At 46.4% G+C, this 18534-nt stretch overlaps 1 protein-coding gene across 2 annotated transcripts in view; it reads left to right on the top strand.

The window, feature by feature from the left end:
- Positions 1-18534, top strand: part of LOC106610964 (protein jagged-2) — a 40579-nt gene that overhangs the window by 11340 nt on the left and 10705 nt on the right. The window contains exons 4-23 of one of the 2 annotated variants that reach the window (XM_014210709.3): positions 6046-6300; positions 6439-6499; positions 9100-9230; positions 9576-9695; positions 10389-10502; positions 10591-10704; positions 11799-11912; positions 12318-12364; positions 12498-12671; positions 12772-12922; positions 13144-13308; positions 13497-13610; positions 13700-13927; positions 14082-14198; positions 14292-14319; positions 15033-15118; positions 15477-15590; positions 15750-15865; positions 15957-16214; positions 16492-16623. In XM_014210709.3, coding sequence (XP_014066184.2) covers positions 6046-6300; positions 6439-6499; positions 9100-9230; positions 9576-9695; positions 10389-10502; positions 10591-10704; positions 11799-11912; positions 12318-12364; positions 12498-12671; positions 12772-12922; positions 13144-13308; positions 13497-13610; positions 13700-13927; positions 14082-14198; positions 14292-14319; positions 15033-15118; positions 15477-15590; positions 15750-15865; positions 15957-16214; positions 16492-16623 — 2639 coding nt within the window. The remainder of the gene's footprint in view (positions 1-6045; positions 6301-6438; positions 6500-9099; positions 9231-9575; positions 9696-10388; positions 10503-10590; positions 10705-11798; positions 11913-12317; positions 12365-12497; positions 12672-12771; positions 12923-13143; positions 13309-13496; positions 13611-13699; positions 13928-14081; positions 14199-14291; positions 14320-15032; positions 15119-15476; positions 15591-15749; positions 15866-15956; positions 16215-16491; positions 16624-18534) is intronic. The other variant, XM_014210710.3, reaches the window with a different exon arrangement.

Genomic DNA, 18534 nt, shown 5'->3' with positions numbered 1-18534 from the left:
TACACTTTTGCCATTTTTGGTTGGAGGTTTTTGACGCAGTTGCGTCCTACTGTTATTTTCTCCTGCTAAATAAAGTGTGCGCCTGTTCACAACTCTCTGCTCTCCTGCATCTGACTTCACCACCAGCCGCGCCCAGCCATAACAAGCAGACATACCGTATCGTGAGCATGTTTGGAACATCAAATCGCAATAAAATTGCAGTATTGAATAGCGATACAAAAAGAATTGTGAGAATTGTGAGAATCTCAATACATATCGAATCAGCACTGAAGTATCGTGATAATATCGTGAGGTCCCCAGCAATTCTCAGCCTTAGTCACTGCAGGGATGGGGCTTGTGAAGATGTGTGTCTCTGTGTGAAGAGCTTCATTAAAGGTGACTAATTGTCTCAAGGGGGAACAGGGAGCTCCTTCCGCGTCAGGCCCAGTTTGGACGCGGGGTGCCTAGTCATTGCTATTTGGAACACAGCTGTATCCTGTTTTTACTTGCTTCTCTCATTTCAGTCCTGTTTGTCTTTGTTTTGGATGCTCTGCCCAGAGGAAGAAAGGTTCATTGTGGAATGTGGAATGTAATCTATGTCACTCAAGTCAAGTGTGTTAGATTTAGGGCAACATTGAACCTCAGGCGAGATCAATGGCTGACCTAACCTGACAAGGTTGTTGTGTTTTTCTCTCCGGTGAACAGGCGATACACACCAATCCAAGCTTCTATAACAAGCTGTCCTGTTTTCACTGCTGCATATCTCTTAGAGAGTCAGCTCTATATATTCCCAGGAACAATGCAGCTACACACAAAGCAGCTTCTTAGCAGCACAAGAGGAAGAAAAGTCCCTAATACAAAGCCCAGATTCCAGATGATTGAAATGGACTGTCAAGTTGAGCTGCCATATACCAACCACAGCAAATAGACCCATACAACTACAGTGGCAAGAAAAAGTATGTGAACCCTTTGGAATTACCTGGATTTCTGCATAAATTGGTCATAACATTTGATCTGATCTTCATCTAAGTCACAACAATAGACAAACAGTCTGCTTAAACTAATAACACACAAACAATTAGACGTGTTCATGTCTTTATTGAACACACCGTGTAAACATTCACAGTGCAGGGTGGAAAACGTATGTGAACCCTTGGATTTAGAACTGGTTGACCCTCCTTTGGCAGCACTAACCTCAACCAAACGTTTTCTGTAGTTGCGGATCAGAGCTGCACATTGGTCTTTACAAAACTGTTTCAGTTCAGCAATATTCTTGGGATGTCTGGTGTGAACCGCTCTCAAGGTCATGCCACAGCTTCTCAAATCGGGTTTAGGTCAGGACTCTGACTGGGCCACTCAAGAAGGCGTATTTTCTTCTGTTGAAGCCATTCTTTTGTTGATTTACTTCTGTGTTTCCGGTCGTTGTCCTGTTGCATCACCCAACTTCTGTTGTGCTTCAATTGGCGGACAGAGAGCCTTACATTCTCCTGCAAAATGTCTTGATAAACTTGGGAATTAATTTTTCCGTCGATGATAGCAAGGTGTCCAGGCCGAGGCAGCAAAGCAGCCCCAAACCATGATGCATCCTCCACCATACTTTACAGCTGGGATGATGTTTTGATGTTGGCGTGCTGTGCCTTTTTTTTCTCTGCACATAGTGTTGTGTGTTCCTTCCAAACAACTCAACTGTAGTTTAATCTGTCCACAGAATATTTAGCCAGTAGCGCTGTGGAACATCCATGTGCTCTTTTGCGAACTTCAGACATGCAGCAATGTTTTTTTTGGACAGCAGTGGCTTCTTCCGTGCTGTCCTCCCGTCCAATAAACCATTCTTGTTTATTGTTTTATCTATTGTAGACTCGTCAACAGAGATGTTAGCATGTTCCAGAGATTTCTGTAAGTCTTTAGCTGACACTCAAAGATTCTTCTTAACCTCATTGAGGATTCTGCGCTGTGCTCTTGCAGTCATCTTTGCAGGACGACCACTCCTAGGGAGAGTAACAACAATGCTGAACTTTCTACATTTATAGACAATTGGTCTTACCGTGGACTGATGAACATCAAGGATTTCAGAGATACTTTTGTAACCCTTTCCAGCTTTATGCAAGTCAACAATTCTTCTGAGATCTCTATTGTTCGAGGCATGGTTCACATCAGGCAATGCTTCTTGTGAATAGAAAACTCCAATTCTGTGAGTGTTTTTTATAGGGCAGGGCAGCTCTAACCAACATCTCAAATCTCATCTCATTGATTGGACTCCAGTTAGCTTTTGGAGAATTCATTAGCCTAGGGGTTCCCATACTTTTTCCAGCCTACACTGTGAATGTTTAAATGATGTATTTATTGCCACTGTATAGCTCACCTCTCTGTCTCAGTGTTTGACCCCATCTCAGGTCAGTCTGTCAGCTGTAACCCCTCCACTTTCAACTTGGCTAACTTTTAGTGGTGGTAAGTGATAGTACCAAACCTCTGTCCCTCTAAAAGTCACAAGGATTTATAACACATGTTTAACCTGTTGATCTACACAGTCATTCTCTGGGATGCTGTACATTCCTATGCACCAAGCTGCCTGGCCGTTCATATTGCCAGTGTGATAGTTAGCATGGTGAGGTTAGTTCCCACCCGGCTGGCCTGAGGGACTGACTCACTGGGAGACTGTTTGTGCTCCATGTCCATGTCTCTATATAAAGCCTGTGAGCACATCACCTAGTTAAGCCATTCATTATGGACTACAGCCCTTTTTTCTTTCCACTGATGTCTGTCTGCTAATTACTGTCCCAGCAGTTGCTGTGCTACTGCATTTCACTTCAATATCCCAGCCTGGACACTCTGACAGGACAGCCTGAACTGCTGCTTCAGCCTGGTCTCATAGACTAGATGTAACATAGTACATGTAAATCCGGGACACTCAAATTGTATGATATGTCACTTTTGCTATGGTTACATAAGACAAAGTTACTTAAGGCAAAAACAAAAGTAGGGTGGTTGGTCAGGATGGATGGGTAGACGTATAACGTGACCGAAGGTTGCGTGTTCGAATCTCCTCACGGACAACTTCAGCATTTAAGCTAATAAGCAACTTTGCAACTACTTAGCATGTTAGCTAGCCCTTCTCCTAACCGCAAACGTAACAATTTTGTCTAACTCCTAACCTTAACCCTAACCCCTAACCCTAACTCCTAGCCTGGCTAACGTTTGTGTTAGCTACCTAGCTAAAGTTAGCCACACCATATTGGAATTCGTAACATATCATAAGTTTTGCAAATGTGTAACATATTGTAAGAATTGCAATTTGTAACATATCGTACCCACTGCTATTCGTAACATATCATACGAATTGTAATTCGTAACATATTGTACGAAATGAATGATGGACATCCACAAATTAATGCATTCCATACGAAATGTAACATATCATACTAATTGAAGTGTACTGGATTTACCTTTGCTATGTTACGTCTACCCCTGAGTCCAGGTTGGCTCCTGATACAGTACAGCCTTGACACAATGACAGGGCGGCTCTGGACTGCTGCTGAGTAATCCTGGACACACTGATAGGACAGGCAGTCTGGCATTTATGCTGCTGAGTAAGCCTGGATACACTGACAGGGCAGGCAGCTTGGACTGTTGCTAATGTAGCCCCCACAGTTGCTGTGAGCTGAGTGAGCACTGTATTGGTTTGGAACAGCTTCTATTAATATGTAGACCTGAGCAATGGGTTGGATGGGGTTGGACATGGCAGTGGGTTAGATAGGGCAGTGGGTTGGACTGGGCAGTGGGTTAGATATGGCAGTGGGTTGGATAGGGCAGGGGGGACATGGGGTTGGATAGGGCAGTGGGGGCAGGGGGTTGGATAGGGCAGGGAGGACATGGGGTTGGATAGGGCAGTGGGGGATATGGGGTTGGATAGGGCAGTGGGAGCAGGGGGTTGGATAGGGCAGGGAGGACATGGGGTTGGATAGGGCAGGGGGGACATGGGGTTGGATAGGGCAGGGAGGACATGGGGTTGGATAGGGCAGGGAGGACATGGGGTTGGATAGGGCAGTGGGGGCAGGGGGTTGGATAGGGCAGGGAGGACATGGGGTTGGATAGGGCAGTGGGGGATATGGGGTTGGATAGGGCAGTGGGGGCAGGGGGTTGGATAGGGCAGGGGGGCATGGAGTTAGATAGGGCAGGGGGGCAGTAGGTTGAATTGGGCAGGGGGGACATGGGGTTGGATAGGGCAGTGGGGGATATGGGGTTGGATAGGGCAGTGGGGGCAGGGGGTTGGATAGGGCAGGGGGGCATGGAGTTAGATAGGGCAGGGGGGCAGTAGGTTGAATTGGGCAGTGGGGGCAGGGGGTTGGATAGGGCAGGGGGGACATGGGGTTGGATAGGGCAGTGGGGGATATGGGGTTGGATAGGGCAGTGGGGGCAGGGGGTTGGATAGGGCAGGGGGGCATGGAGTTAGATAGGGCAGGGGGGCAGTAGGTTGAATTGGGCAGTGGGGGCAGGGGGTTGGATAGGGCAGGGGGGACATGGTGTTGGATAGGGCTCGGAAAAATAGTCTCTGTTAGGGCTTTTTATCCTCCAGGATGCCCAAGTGACTGGTTCTGTGTTTAAACACTAAACAGACAGGCTGCACCATTGTTTCTCTCTTAGGTGGTAGCATGGTTATTACTGTCAATGTTTCTTAACACACAGTTTAACATTATAATCAGAGAACGATATAGGGGATGGAGAAATCAAAGGAATATGAAGGGATTAGAGGAAATTGGGAGATCACTGAGCTGCTATCAGGAGTACTGGTAAATTAAGTTTAGAAAAGGTTGTCTTGTGGAGTATTTTTTTAAATCAGTTAATGAGTGATCTAATGTTACTTGACTACTAATGTTGTGTCCATATCCCAGCCTAGAATGCTGAAAACAGCCTGACAACAGACATTGGCTTATGACAACAATGCCACTAGACACGCGTGACTAAATTATGTGGCTGTTTGAAAGCACAGAAAATGATGTCGCTCTTGACTTAGTCAACTGCTCGGTGTTGAAGCCACCTCATTGTTTGTGTAAGCCCGTGTCGTAGTCACCACACACACACCCCTCCGCCTGCTCTCCCTAGTAACAGCGGCCTCTCTCTGAGTGTCTCCTTCAGCACTGAGAGAGACAATGATTGGTCTGTATTTTTATATCTAATTGCTGGAAATGAGCAGAGTGAGTGCTTGAGTTTAAATTAACTCGCAGTTAAATTGAGAAAATCAGGACAGCAAGTAAAAACATTTTCTGTGTTTTTTAACTCCTTTATAATGGGTAACAGTTGGAAGTAAACTGGACTGTACAGTAAATAGGATAGACATTTTAAGAAATAATAAAATAGTAATACCTGGACAACTGAAGGTAGGTTATACAGAATCCTTCTAATGAAAAGGCCTAGATTTCCTCCTGGCTACCTGTCCAATAACAGGCCACCATCCAACTAGGGAAGAGGGCCTGTTGTTTGGCCCCTCCTCAGTGCTCAGTCCTGGGCTGTGTATGTGGCTGCAGCAGCTAAGCCAGTTGAGTCATGGTGTTTCTGTTCCTTGAGAAAAAGCTAAAGGCCCTTTCCTATGTCGCCCTTCCTCGTCTGTTCCCGTCTCTTATTATTTCCGCCCTGGCTCCGGAGGAGTCAGAGCTGGATTTCCTGAGAAAGGGGAGAGAGGGAGGGAGTGCCACAAAAAAGCATTTCACAAAGCAGGAAAACTGAAAAAGGATTTGGTTATCAAACTCCTGCAGCCCTGGCCCTACACCCTGTATTTGTGTTTGGTTTATTTTCCTTATTTTTTCTTTCATGCTCTTGGAAACAGAGTGGCGTTTGACTTTGGGTTGCCCTCTCTGATCTCCAGCAGCAGATAAACACCAGTGTTCTCTCAGATGACTTTCTCCTGCTTTTAGACACTGCTAGAACTTGTACTGAGGCATACTGGTTCTAACAATGAATAAGTGGCTAGCTAGCCTGATCTACCTCTTTGACTATTTAGTTGTATGCATGTTGTCAAGTGTCCATTATATAATGATGAAGAAATGTCTTGGTTTTTGTTTGTTGATGCAGGTGAGGATCTGTTAATTGAGCGGAGTGTCCGTAAAGGAATGATCAACCCTGGAGATGACAGGCAGACTATCCAACACAACGGTCCTACAGCCAACTTTGAGTATAACATCCGCGTGCGCTGTGACGAGAACTACTATGGCAACAAGTGCAACAAGCAGTGCCGGCCACGCAATGATGACTATGGCCACTACGTGTGTGACCAGTTTGGGAACAGAGGCTGTTTGGAGGGCTGGATGGGGCCTTACTGTACAGCTGGTGAGTAGGGGAGGAAGCTGACACAATCCATGTACAAGACACTTCTGAGTAAAAATACACACTTTGAAACTAATGTTTAGATATCGCTCTGATGATACTAGAAATTAATGGGTGAGTCCTTTTGTCTTTGTTTCACAGCTATCTGCAAGCAGGGCTGTAACCTGCTGCAAGGATTCTGCAATGCCCCAGGAGAATGCACGTGAGTCTGGGTTAACTTCATTCTTTGTACCATCGTGTCTATGTTAATAAGATACTGAAATATTACTCCCTTTTCAATTGAAATCCCTTTGACTGAGAATTGTGTCTGGGTGTATTGGCTGGTTAATGGGCAGTAGCTCTTTTTGTGTTCAATGAGGATGGTAATGATGACACGGGGGGTTGATCGCATACCAGAGCTCGACCCCCACATTCCCCCCTCCCTGTCCCCCCTCTCTATGGAACGTACAGTGTATTAGCCCCCCCCCCCCCACCAGTCTGATTCAGGAGCCATTGTTCTTTTTCCTGTCCCAGACCTGGCCTGTAGCTGTAGCCTGTTTTTCACACAGCGTTTCCTCCCCTCCTCCAGCGGTGTGTCAGGGCCCCTCTGCCCATTTCTACTCTGCAGCCCCATTCGCCTCTTCCTATCCTGGGCCTGTTTTGGCTGTCATACCCCTCATGGGAGTATGGACTCCATCCAGCAGCCTTAGTCACGTACATGTTATTCTGCACGGCTGAAACAACCAAGTATTCCATGTCAAATCCTCTTGCAAGACCACCTTCTTGTACAGCTCTCTGAGGTGCATTCTGTAACACACCTATGGATCTGTTCAATAGGGATAGCCGTGAGTGAGACGGGATAGATTTAGTTCTCATCTCATAAAATAATGAATTTTCATTGCCGTAAGACAAGAAAAGACTGGAATGTGCCTCGACATGTGATTTGAAGCTCAGGAGGAGGCTGTGTGTATCCCGACCGTGAACAAACAACACACCTTCTCCTGGAGTAACATTCCATGCCTGGTGCCTGCGGAGGAAAACAAAAAATGTGTTGGTGGTACAGTATCTGGTTTCCTTACACACAGAGCATTCACAACCTACCTCCCTCTTACAAAAAAAATGTAATCTAAAAATGGTTTTCGGACACATGTAACATTTCACATTTTAATGTCAACTAGGGCTGTCAAACAATTCAAAATGTAATTGAGTGTATCAAAGGATTTGTTGTGATCATTCACAATTTAATTTATCCATGTCAAAATCCTCCAAATTCATAATTGCTCAAATTGACCTGTAATTTTAGATTTTTTTATACAAAAAGCATTACAAGAATATTGCCGTTTTGATATTATGTGAACTCTAAATATTCACACTCTAAATAATATGGTTTCACAGCTCAACATGTGAAAACAGCAATTTCACATGTGAAAATGTGATTTCATGTGTTAAAATGCGATTTTCACATGTGAAACTGCAAAAACCTTTTTTTTTTTTTTTTTTTTTTTTAAGGGACCTCAATCTGCATGCAACAGAATGTTAATTTCCCAGAATCTTTCTGTAAATAATTCTTAGAGACAGAGAACGCGAAAGAGAGCGACATAGAAAGCTACTGTGGCTGCAGGTGATGTGCAGGCAGGTTGAGCCCCTGAGCCTGACTGTGATAGGGATCTGGAGCACAGGTTTGTGGCAACTTAATTGGGGAGGACGGTCTCGTGGTAATGGCTGCAGCGTTCCATTAGCTCTGACCCGGCATTTATTATGAGCCGTCCTCCCCTCATCAGCCTCCTGTGATCTGGAGGGTGTGGCTTCAAAGGGCTATTTCCACAGTGTGGGTCTGACAGAGTTGGGCCTGGCTGTGCTGGGCTGGGCCGGGGATATTTACAGTGTTGCTGGCTGGGCTGAAAGAGTCCTCCATTGTGGGGCTGTTTGTTTGGTAATGGTAATGCCACCTTGGCCTTGTGGCCACCTTGGTCTCTCCCAATTTCTACTGTGGACAGGGTCTCTCAATGCTGCTAATGCTGCTTATAAGGCTTTACACTTAACCTCAGCATGCTAACATAAAGTTTGTTATACAGTAGCACACCACTGTACACTTCAGTACTTTTATACCTGTACATTAGTAGACTACAATACAAAGTTGTACTGCACTGCGTGTTGTGTTTGACTGCAGTGCCGCTTACTAGCAAAAATGTTAGCACGCAGCACACAGCAGTACACTCACTCCAGTACAGTATATCAACTAGTAGTGTAGGGTTTGGTTGGCATCTATTTGCAGGAGAGTGGTCTTTAAATAACCCAGGGCGAGAAGTGACAGCACAGGTGGGGCAAGGTTACCGTTGGCCTTGGAATAACAGAGCGCAGCTATAAACCAACAGATTAGCTAACCGTTCGCCGGCTGCCTCCGCTCGCAACGCTGCCTGCCTAGGGGCTTCAGGAGGCCCCCACTCCTAGACTTCCTCTATCCCCGTCCCTGTCCCACACGCCATGGGAACAGGCTTGACCCCATCACTGCCCTGGAATGTCCCTGGTGCTCTGTTTAAAGATTAGGAGCCCCAGAAGGGAAGGGGTGTCACTGGTCACCATGATGAAGACGTTGTGTCTGTCTGGCTCCTGATCGAGATCACCTTGACTTTTACATGGACACAGGTCTGTCATGTGGTTGACGTATTGTAGAAGGCCTTGTCCTATTACATGAGTCCTGGCTTAATTATGAGCCATCTCTTCATGGGACTGATGTTTTTAAAGTATTTCACATACAGTATGACCACACAATGGGTCCATTCCCTATGTGTCTCTAATGGATGTCTCTGATATGTCTTGCAGGTGTAAATACGGTTGGCAGGGTCCGTTCTGTGACGACTGCCTGCCCTACCCAGGCTGTGTACATGGGACCTGCGTCAAGCCCTGGCTGTGCAGCTGTGAGAAGAACTGGGGAGGCCTGCTGTGTGACAAAGGTGAGACATTAGAGCAGACCAGACCTGGCCCACTGTACTATTAACACATCCTCTACAGCGACCTCTGACCTCCCTGTAGTGTCACACAACACAAGGTCACCTCTGAGTTCCCCTCTGCATCAGGTGGTCAACAGAGGTCACTTCAGAGTAACAAGACGGAGAGGTGGATGGAGAGGCTACATTTAGCAATGTGTAACAGTGTGCTTTCATGTCTGATCCTATGAAGTCGTGTGATGACAATTTATTTAATCTATAACATAGAATTTACCATCCTAATCCTTTGATGTGTTCATATGAGACCATTAAAGCGTGTAAATGTAATCATTCCTGTGTGATTCTCTCCAGATTTGAACTACTGTGGGACGAACAAGCCGTGTAAGAATGGAGGAAGGTGTGTTAACTCAGAGCCTGATGAATACAACTGTGCCTGTTCTGACAGCTACTCAGGCAAGAACTGTGAGATAGGTGAGTCAGTCAACAAATTCAATTCTGTTTGTGCCAATGAGCACGGTTACATGCACACAATAATACAATTATTGTGGATAGTCAGATTAATATAATAGTTCATTTAAAATGTTCACATGCTTTGCAAGAAGAACAATTTCTCTAATAATTCTGTTTTCATGGACACATCTGAAATCAGGCTACTGATGGGACTTTAGATAAATTGCAGAAAATCTCCAATAAAAATAAATATTCTACCACAGCGACCGAAACCTTTTTGATTCTGAGTTCGGACCAATAAAGTTTGTATGTGAATACTCTTTCTAAGATGCATACTTTCAGTTTTTCCGAACTCACTTCACTTGTAATAAGAGGGAGACTCGCTCGGATGGTGCTAGCACATGCAAAATCAAACACACAGCTGGAACGCTGATTAAGGTTTTCTAATCATTTGAAACATTGCTCTGATAACCTTGTGTTTTAATCGGCGTATGCTTACTTCGATTTTGACCTTACGCCGATCAAGATAAGCAGAGTGAGGTGTTTACATTACTATTTCCATACTCGGCCTACTGCCACAAGTGTTAGTGTGCATGTAAACGTACTCAATGTTTAATAGTTGATCGTTTGCTAGTGTATTTTGTGCTATTTATGTAATCCGTCACTCTGACACGTGGCACATTTCTCTCCCCATGTCTATCCTGTTATCTCCAGTGGAACACGCATGTGTGTCCAACCCCTGTGCCAACGGGGGCACCTGCCATGAGATCCCGTCTGGGTTTGAGTGCCACTGTCCTGCAGGCTGGTCAGGGCCCACCTGTGCTAAAGGTGAGTGAGTCACGATCTTGCCCCTCCCAAGGTGTGTGCCCACATGTTTTTACAAAGTTGAACCCTTACATCATTGTGTGTGTTCCAGACATGGACGAGTGTGCGTCTAACCCCTGTGCTCAGGGTGGGACCTGCATCGACATGGAGAACGGATTTGAGTGCCTCTGCCCCTCACAGTGGGCTGGGAAGACCTGCCAGATAGGTAAGCCTGGGAAGGAGAGGTAGCGGTGGTCTGTAGTTTATCATTCACACTAGAGAATTCTGAGGGCACAGTCTCTGCCTGGGAAACTGGAGCAAAGCATGTCCAAATGGCTAAAGATGAATATCTTGTCCTGGGGAGCATAACTTGAGACTATTTGCAAGCTAAATTAAATTGTGTTTGATTTGAAGTGAATGTGATGTGACTTGAAGTGTTATTGAATCTCGCCGTGTTTGATCATATGCCAGGAATCTCCGTGCTCGTCCAGTATCTGGTTGTTTGTGTCTCTCACCCTGTTGAGCCAGTCCTATTACTATGGTGTGGATACTAATTTAAAATGGGTGCATGCATGTCCATGGAGAAAGCTGGATATTATGTGCAACCTGAGCCAGGTTTCTTGAGTAAAACTATAAATAACACCTAGCCTGGCAACTGCTAACCTGGGGCCTGACAGTGGGTTATCTTTGGCTACAGACTGGGATAAAAGGGGTATGTACTCTAGTCTCCACCAAGAGCAGGGCCTCACCCCAACACCACTATTTAGCTCCCTGGAGTAGCAATGGGAAAGGAAACACTTTATAACCTGTAAACATGCTCTGGGAGGAACCCAAGCTCCAGGTCTTGTGTTACGTGGTCCGCTATTCTCAGTGCGCAGGTGGTTCCCCTTTCAGTGAGCGGGCGGTACCTGAGAGAGGGGTGTCGGGTGTCCGCAGCCCAACAGGTGCTCCTCACCTCTGGGGAAAAGCGGTTGTGTTCTGGTCTGTCCAGGGAGAGGTTGTTAGTGACCATTGCCTTGTGAACTGACCACTGGGAAAGCTCTGGACGTCAGAGAATAGATCCGTTCAGAAATAGGGTAGGCAAATGAAATAAAGGTTTAGGGTAGGAGGCAGAGCCAGCTAAATAGATGGCAAAAAAATGCTATTAAATTTAATTTAATTAAATAGAGTTGAGAAAGTTTTCTAAAGACTGGTTTAAGGTTAGAATTCTTATCAGGGGCTTTAGTTTATGTGTAGCCTTGCACTGTAGAGATCTGCTTGGTGGTGGGGCTTGGAGGCTGGTTCTTAGATCTCTCTCATCTCTCTGTTTTCACTCCGCAGACGCTAATGAGTGTATGGGGAACCCATGCCTCAATGCTTACTCTTGCAAAAACTTGATCGGTGGATATCACTGTGCCTGCTATCGAGGATGGGCCGGCCAGAACTGTGACATCAGTCAGTATCCGTTAATCATTTGCCTGCAGCTAGCTCTGACACTTACCTGGGCCACTGGCCTACTGTTCTGTTCCTATCGCAGGGTTTCTGCTTTATTATGGCCTACAAATACTTATCTAGATCCATGGATAGTGTTTTTACATTACTATGAGAAGCACATCCTGTAGGTATCGTTGACGGTTTTGTAGTTGACCTCGCTGGCTTTCACGGCATGCACTAACCAACAGCATCATGTCTTCCTGCACCTTGAGAAAAATCTTATTTTGAGTTTCTTTGAAGCATTAAGCATTAACCAAGTTGCACATTCTATGTTTTGTTTGTGTATCACATGCATGCCACACCTGCATGTTCCCCTGTCCTATCTGTAGACCTGTATTAGTAAGTTCTCCCTTTTACACTCTGCAGATGTCAACAGCTGCCGTGGACTGTGTCAGAATGGAGCGACTTGCAAGGTAGGAAATTGTATTCAATAAGGCAATCTAGCCATCATGTTTGATGCCCTCTTTTCATATTATATCTATGGTTAGCATTATTCTGGGTATAAGAGCCTGTGAGTGATAACTTTTTCCCTTACGCTTCGTACAGGAGGGGCGAAGACGCTACGCGTGTGCCTGCTCACCGGGGTTTGTGGGCCGGCACTGTGAGGTCCAGAGGAACAGCTGTGTCAGCGGCCCGTGTAGAAACGGGGGCAGGTGCCACACCCTGCTGGACGGCTTCATGTGTGAGTGCCCACATGGGTACACTGGCACTACCTGTGAGGTGAGCTATGGTCCAGTCCAGACCTCTTGTCTTTTATACATAACAATTATCTATTTATCCATCCATTCATCCACTCATCTTTCCATCTGTCCATTCGTAGGTGCAGAGTAACCCGTGCAGCCCTAACCCGTGCCAGAACAAGGCCCAGTGCCACAGTCTGATGGAAGACTTCTACTGTGCCTGTCCTGATGACTATGAGGGCAAGACCTGCTCCGAGCTCAAGGACCACTGCAAGACCAATCCCTGTGAAGGTACAAACCAATCTATAAACCTATTGATGTCATCTCAACTGAAATAATTCAAACCCCTTTAAAGGTACTAACCAGGCAGTTATCTTTCTAGCCTAAACTGAAACCTGATCTTAAGCTGCTTAGTCCTCAGGTCAACCTCAAGATCAACCCTCATTTCAACCCAATCCTCTCAGGTCTATCTCACCAACAGTCTCTTGTTGTTCCTTCTGTTTTGATCTCAGTGATTGACAGTTGTACTGTCGCTGTGGCCACCAACGACACACAGGAAGGGGTGTGGTACATCTCGTCCAATGTGTGCGGCCCCCACGGACGCTGCATCAGCCAACCTGCTGGGAACTTCACCTGTTCCTGTGAACCGGGCTTCACTGGAACATACTGTCACGAGAGTGCGTAGACACACACACCATCATCATCACCACACATCATTGACTTTATCATCATAATCATCACAATCATCATACCATGAGTCTAAACATCCCATTCCTTACTGTAACACACCACTGATTTCATCAGTTTCATCATTGTCTTCCTCATCATCCCCATCCTCATTCATTCATTCCTCTCTCCCTCCCAGATGTAAACGACTGTGTGTCGTCTCCCTGTAAGAACGGAGGAACTTGCATCGACGGGATCAGCTCTTTCCAGTGCTTTTGCCCTGACGGCTGGGAGGGCACGCTGTGTGTCATGGGTATGTGTGTGTGTGTCCCTGGGTGGTTTTACTCTATCTCTCCATGGTGTGTGTGTTTCTCTAACTGATCCGTGGTGGTGGTGTTCCAGATGTGAATGAGTGCAGTAGGAACCCCTGTAAGAACGGAGGTCGCTGTGTGGACCTGGTCAATGACTTCTACTGTCAATGCCAGGACAACTGGAAGGGCAAGACCTGCCACTCACGTGAGAGCCAGTGTGACTCCAGTACCTGTAGTAATGGGGGGACGTGCTTTGACCACGGGGACACCTTCCGCTGTACCTGTCTGTCAGGGTGGGGCGGCAGCACCTGTAACACAGGTAAGAATCTATTATTGCTTGTTTTTAGCTATGTCATTCAAGGGAAAGTCCAATAGATCTCTGGTCCATATACGCTCCATAGGAGTAATGCTGTTGTTGTTCAAGAAACATGAATATAGGTTCTAAACTCATCCTATTTGATTTCTCTTGTCAGGCAAGAACAGCACGTGTGACTCTAACCCATGTGAGAACAGAGGGACCTGTGTCGGAGGGGGTGATGCCTACACCTGCATCTGCAAGGATGGCTGGGAGGGGCCCACATGTGCTCAGAGTAAAGCACAATTTACTGAATTATCTTCAGGTTATAATCATAAACTAAAACATATGTCTGATTTTTATTCTGTGTCATCCCCTCTCTTCACAGATACTAATGACTGCAACCCTACCCCCTGGTAAGTTGAACATATTGAAGAAACCAAAATACTTTTAATGTCTTATAAGGCTGTCCCATCTCTTCACAGACCCACATGCACCGATATCAGAGCATAATCTCTCAGTGTTCTGGTTTCAAAGCAGGAACAAATGACTCCCACACACCGCTCATCTCGCAAATTTAATTTAATGCTTAGAGATTTCCTGTTAAAGTTTGTTCTGTGGAGGTGTATGTGTGAAAGGGGAAGTGTGTGTATCCCTGACTCCTCTACAGAACAGGGCCTGACAGCTGGGTATTCCAGGGTCCATTGGATCAGAGGGGCTGAGTGGACAAAGACTCCCGCCACCACATTGACTGACAGGGGGATGAGCACAGTGGGTGGGGGGATGCCCCTCGTCCAATTCTTCATTACTTACCCCTGAGCATGGGGTGGTTTAGGCGGGGGGGTTAGGGTTAGGGTTGGGGGGGGGGGGGGGGGGGGGTATGGGGTCATTTTGGGGTCATTTTGGGATTTGCATCTGAAGTTTGGACATTGATAAGGGATCAGCTTTAGTGACCACAGTCTCTGTCTCTAGTCTCCTACCTAAGGATTCTGCTGCTGGGATCTAGACCTGAGATTGTCAAGGCTTTTTTCTCTTTGTAGTCTGAGTCTTCAGCCTTTTGTATGCTGCTGCACGTGTGCCAATGGTATGGGCTGATGTATTGATGTGTGGTTCTGTTTCCTTCCTCCAGCTATAACAGTGGTGTCTGTGTGGATGGTGTAAACTGGTTCCGCTGTGAATGTGCCCCGGGATTCGCCGGACCAGACTGCCGGATCAGTGAGTCCCTGGGAACCAGAGGGGTGTGGTGGGGTCAGATTGGAGGGTTCAGGGGTGAAAGGTGACGGGGGAATTATGAGCTGATTGTTTGTGAGGGACAGATTAGGAAGCCTATCTTAACCTCCAGCCTCTCTTGTGAGGACAGGTCAGCTGTATTCTGCAAACAGGTCAGTTCAGTCTGACATTCTCAGACACAATCCTCTTTCCTTTTCCCCTTTTCAGAGAGGGTCTATTTTTCACTAGGGGATTCCAGACATGAGAACCAACCAGCCCCTACCTTGTTATGATGATATTATAGCTAGGTGCCTTGCAGTAGACTAGAGATATGTGTGTAGTAATGTTCTCGTTTCCCCATCAGACATAGATGAGTGCCAGACGTCTCCCTGTGCCTATGGTTCTACCTGTGTAGATGAGATCAACAGCTTCCGCTGTGTGTGTCCCCTGGGCTGGGCTGGGCCTCGTTGCCAAGAGTGTGAGTACACTGCAGCTATAGAGGAAATACCTTTATTACTGTATCCATGGAGTAGGGGAACTTTCTTCCATTGAACCCATGTGTGGTAGGAAGAGTTTCTAAGGGCTGAGCCTGATATTGCCTTAGTCCTAAACCTGCTCCTCTCTCTCCCCTCTGCAGTCATAGGGATCGGGAAGGCCTGTCGTTACTCCGGCCTGCAGTTCCCTCATGGCAGTCGATGGGAGGAGGAGTGTAATACCTGCCAGTGTGTCAACGGCAGTGTGCGCTGTTCTAAGGTGAGACTTGCATGGTTTTGTTACTCACAGTGAAGGTGTGTGTGTGAGCTGCCTTTCCGACCTCTGTGTGTGTGTATGTGTGTGTGTATAGGTGCAGTGTGGCCGACGGCCCTGTCTGCTCCATAGAGTTGCTTCCGGTCCAGACAGCATCGCCCCCTGTCCTAGAGGACAGGAGTGTGTAGAGCACAAATTCCTCACCTGCTTCACCCCGCCATGCCACCAGTGGGGTGTGTGTTCTACCCCTGACCCCCCACCGCCCCTCCACACTCAGTGTGAACCCAACTGTGGTTACTTGGACAACAGCTGTGCCCGATTCACACTCATCTTCAATAGAGACCAAGTTCCACAGGTGAGTGCACGACATCATTACCTGACTAACATTAAATAAGATATTTAATCAAAAAAATATACGATTCTATTTGCATATTTGATTATTGACTTAGTTTTACTAGACCTGAATCTCCGACCACATCCTCTGCCAGAGAATTAGAGTGTGTGTGTGTGTGTGTGTGTGTGTGTGTGTGTGTGTGTGTGTGTGTGTGTGTGTGTGTGTGTGTGTGTGTGTGTGTGTGTGTGTGTGTGTGTGTGTGTGTGTGTGTGTGTGTGTGTGTGTGTGCTGATCAAAGGGTACCATTGTGGAGAACATCTGTTCGGAGCTGAGGTACCTTCCCATCACCCAGACCCTGGCTAAGGAACGTACGCTCCTCATTCTCTGTGACCTGTCCTACTCCAACAGTGACGCCGTGGAGGTTGCCATGGTGAGTGCCTCACACCAACCCCCCCCACCACTCCGACCTCACCTCAGCCCCCCACCTCAAGACTATGAGCTGTTGGCATCTGCCAATGATCCCCTCTTACCTCCTCCTCACCTCTAACTGTCACCCGCCAGAACAGGCACTCTCTCCTCTCTTTCAGTTAGCCACGAGGGCCTCGCCCCATTTTGTTCTCTCTTTCACTTTATTAATCACATACTTAATTTGTCATTATAAATGGGTTCCAGAGTATACTTGTAAAATTGGAAGCTTTTCTTTTCCTCTTTGTAAGTGTGGAGAGCCTTTTGAAGTACGACGCCCTTCGCCTGAACATCTGGATGGCATTTAGCTTTACTTTGGAACACCTTACTCTGTTTCTTTCTCTCTCGGACTGGCGTGGCCACCCAGGCTCTCCTCTCCAGTAAGACACAGGAAATCAGGCGCTACAGGGCACTAAGCCCTTAATGGAGGGTGTTGTGTCTGATGTCCTCATAGCTTAGTACTGAGTTTAATAATTAAACTCCATAGACCCTCTAAAGGCTTACAGTGATGTTAGTTGTGCTTTGTTAGACCATTATGGAATAGTCTTAACTCAACATGATCGTGAAGTCGTATTATTTCAACCTAATATGAGTCTTGTGTTCTGGATCTGAGTTTGGCAGAGTAGTCCCATCCAGCTGACTCTATGTATCTGTATCAGTACAGACCCAGAAACGGTGTGTTCTCAGTAAGAGGCCACAAATCAAATCAAAGTTTATTTGTCACGTGCGCCGAATACAACAGGTGTAGACCTTACAGTGAAATGCTTACTTACAGGCTTTAACCAATAGTGCAAAAAAAGTATTAGGTGAACAATAGGTAAGTAAAGAAATAAAACAACAGTAGAAAGACAGTGAAAAATAACAGTAGCGAGGGTATATACAGACACCGGTTAGTCAGGCTGATTGAGGTAGTGTGTACATGTACAGTAGATATGGTTAAAGTGACAATGCATATATGATAAACAGAGAGTAGCAGCAGCGTAAAAGAGGGATTGGGGGGGCGGGGCACACAATGCAAATAGTCCGGGTAGCCATTTGATTACCTGTTCAGGAGTCTTATGGCTTAGGGGTAAAAACTGTTGAGAAGCCTTTTTGTCCTAGACTTGGCACTCCGGTACCGCTTGCCATGTGGTAGTAGAGAGAACAGTCTATGACTGGGGTGGCTGGGGTCTTTGACAATTTTTAGGGCCTTCCTCTGACACCGCCTGGTGTAGAGGTCCTGGATGGCAGGCAGCTTAGCCCCAGTAATGTACTGGACCGTAGGCACTACCCTCTGTAGTGCCTTGCGGTCAGAGGCCGAGCAATTGCCGTACCAGGCAGTGATGCAACCAGTCAGGATGCTATTGATGTTGCAGCTGTAGAACCTTTTGAGGATCTCAGGACCCATGCCAAATCTTTTTAGTTTCCTGAGGGGGAATAGGTTTTGTCGTGTCCTCTTCACGACTGTCTTGGTGTGTTTGGACCATTCTAGTTTGTTGTTGATGTGGACACCAAGGAACTTGAAGCTCTCAACCTGCTCCACTACAGCCCCGTCGATGGGAATGGGGACGTGCTCTGTCCTCGTGGTTATGTTGGGGGCGTGCCCTGTTCTCTTGGTTACGTTGAGGGATAGGTTGTTATCTTCTTATGGATGGTGGCAGTATTGAGTAGCTTGGATGACTGACGTGCCCAGAGTAAACTGCCTGCTACTCACGCCCAGAAACTAAGATATGCATATCATTAGTAGATTTGGATAGAAAACACACTTCCAAATGGAAGTTTTCGGATTTTCGAGGAGTTTGTATTTGTATTACAGCGAAAGCATAACATTAGATTATGTTAGGACAGCGCAGCGCCTAAACAAGAAAAACCACACAGCCATTTTCCAAGCAAGGAG

The sequence above is a fragment of the Salmo salar genome, chromosome 09, assembly GCF_965601325.2.
Source record: "Salmo salar chromosome 09, fSalSal1, whole genome shotgun sequence".
NCBI lineage: Eukaryota > Metazoa > Chordata > Actinopteri > Salmoniformes > Salmonidae > Salmo > Salmo salar.
Note: the sequence above shows the minus strand (reverse complement) of the source record. Positions and strands in the feature narration are given on the sequence as shown.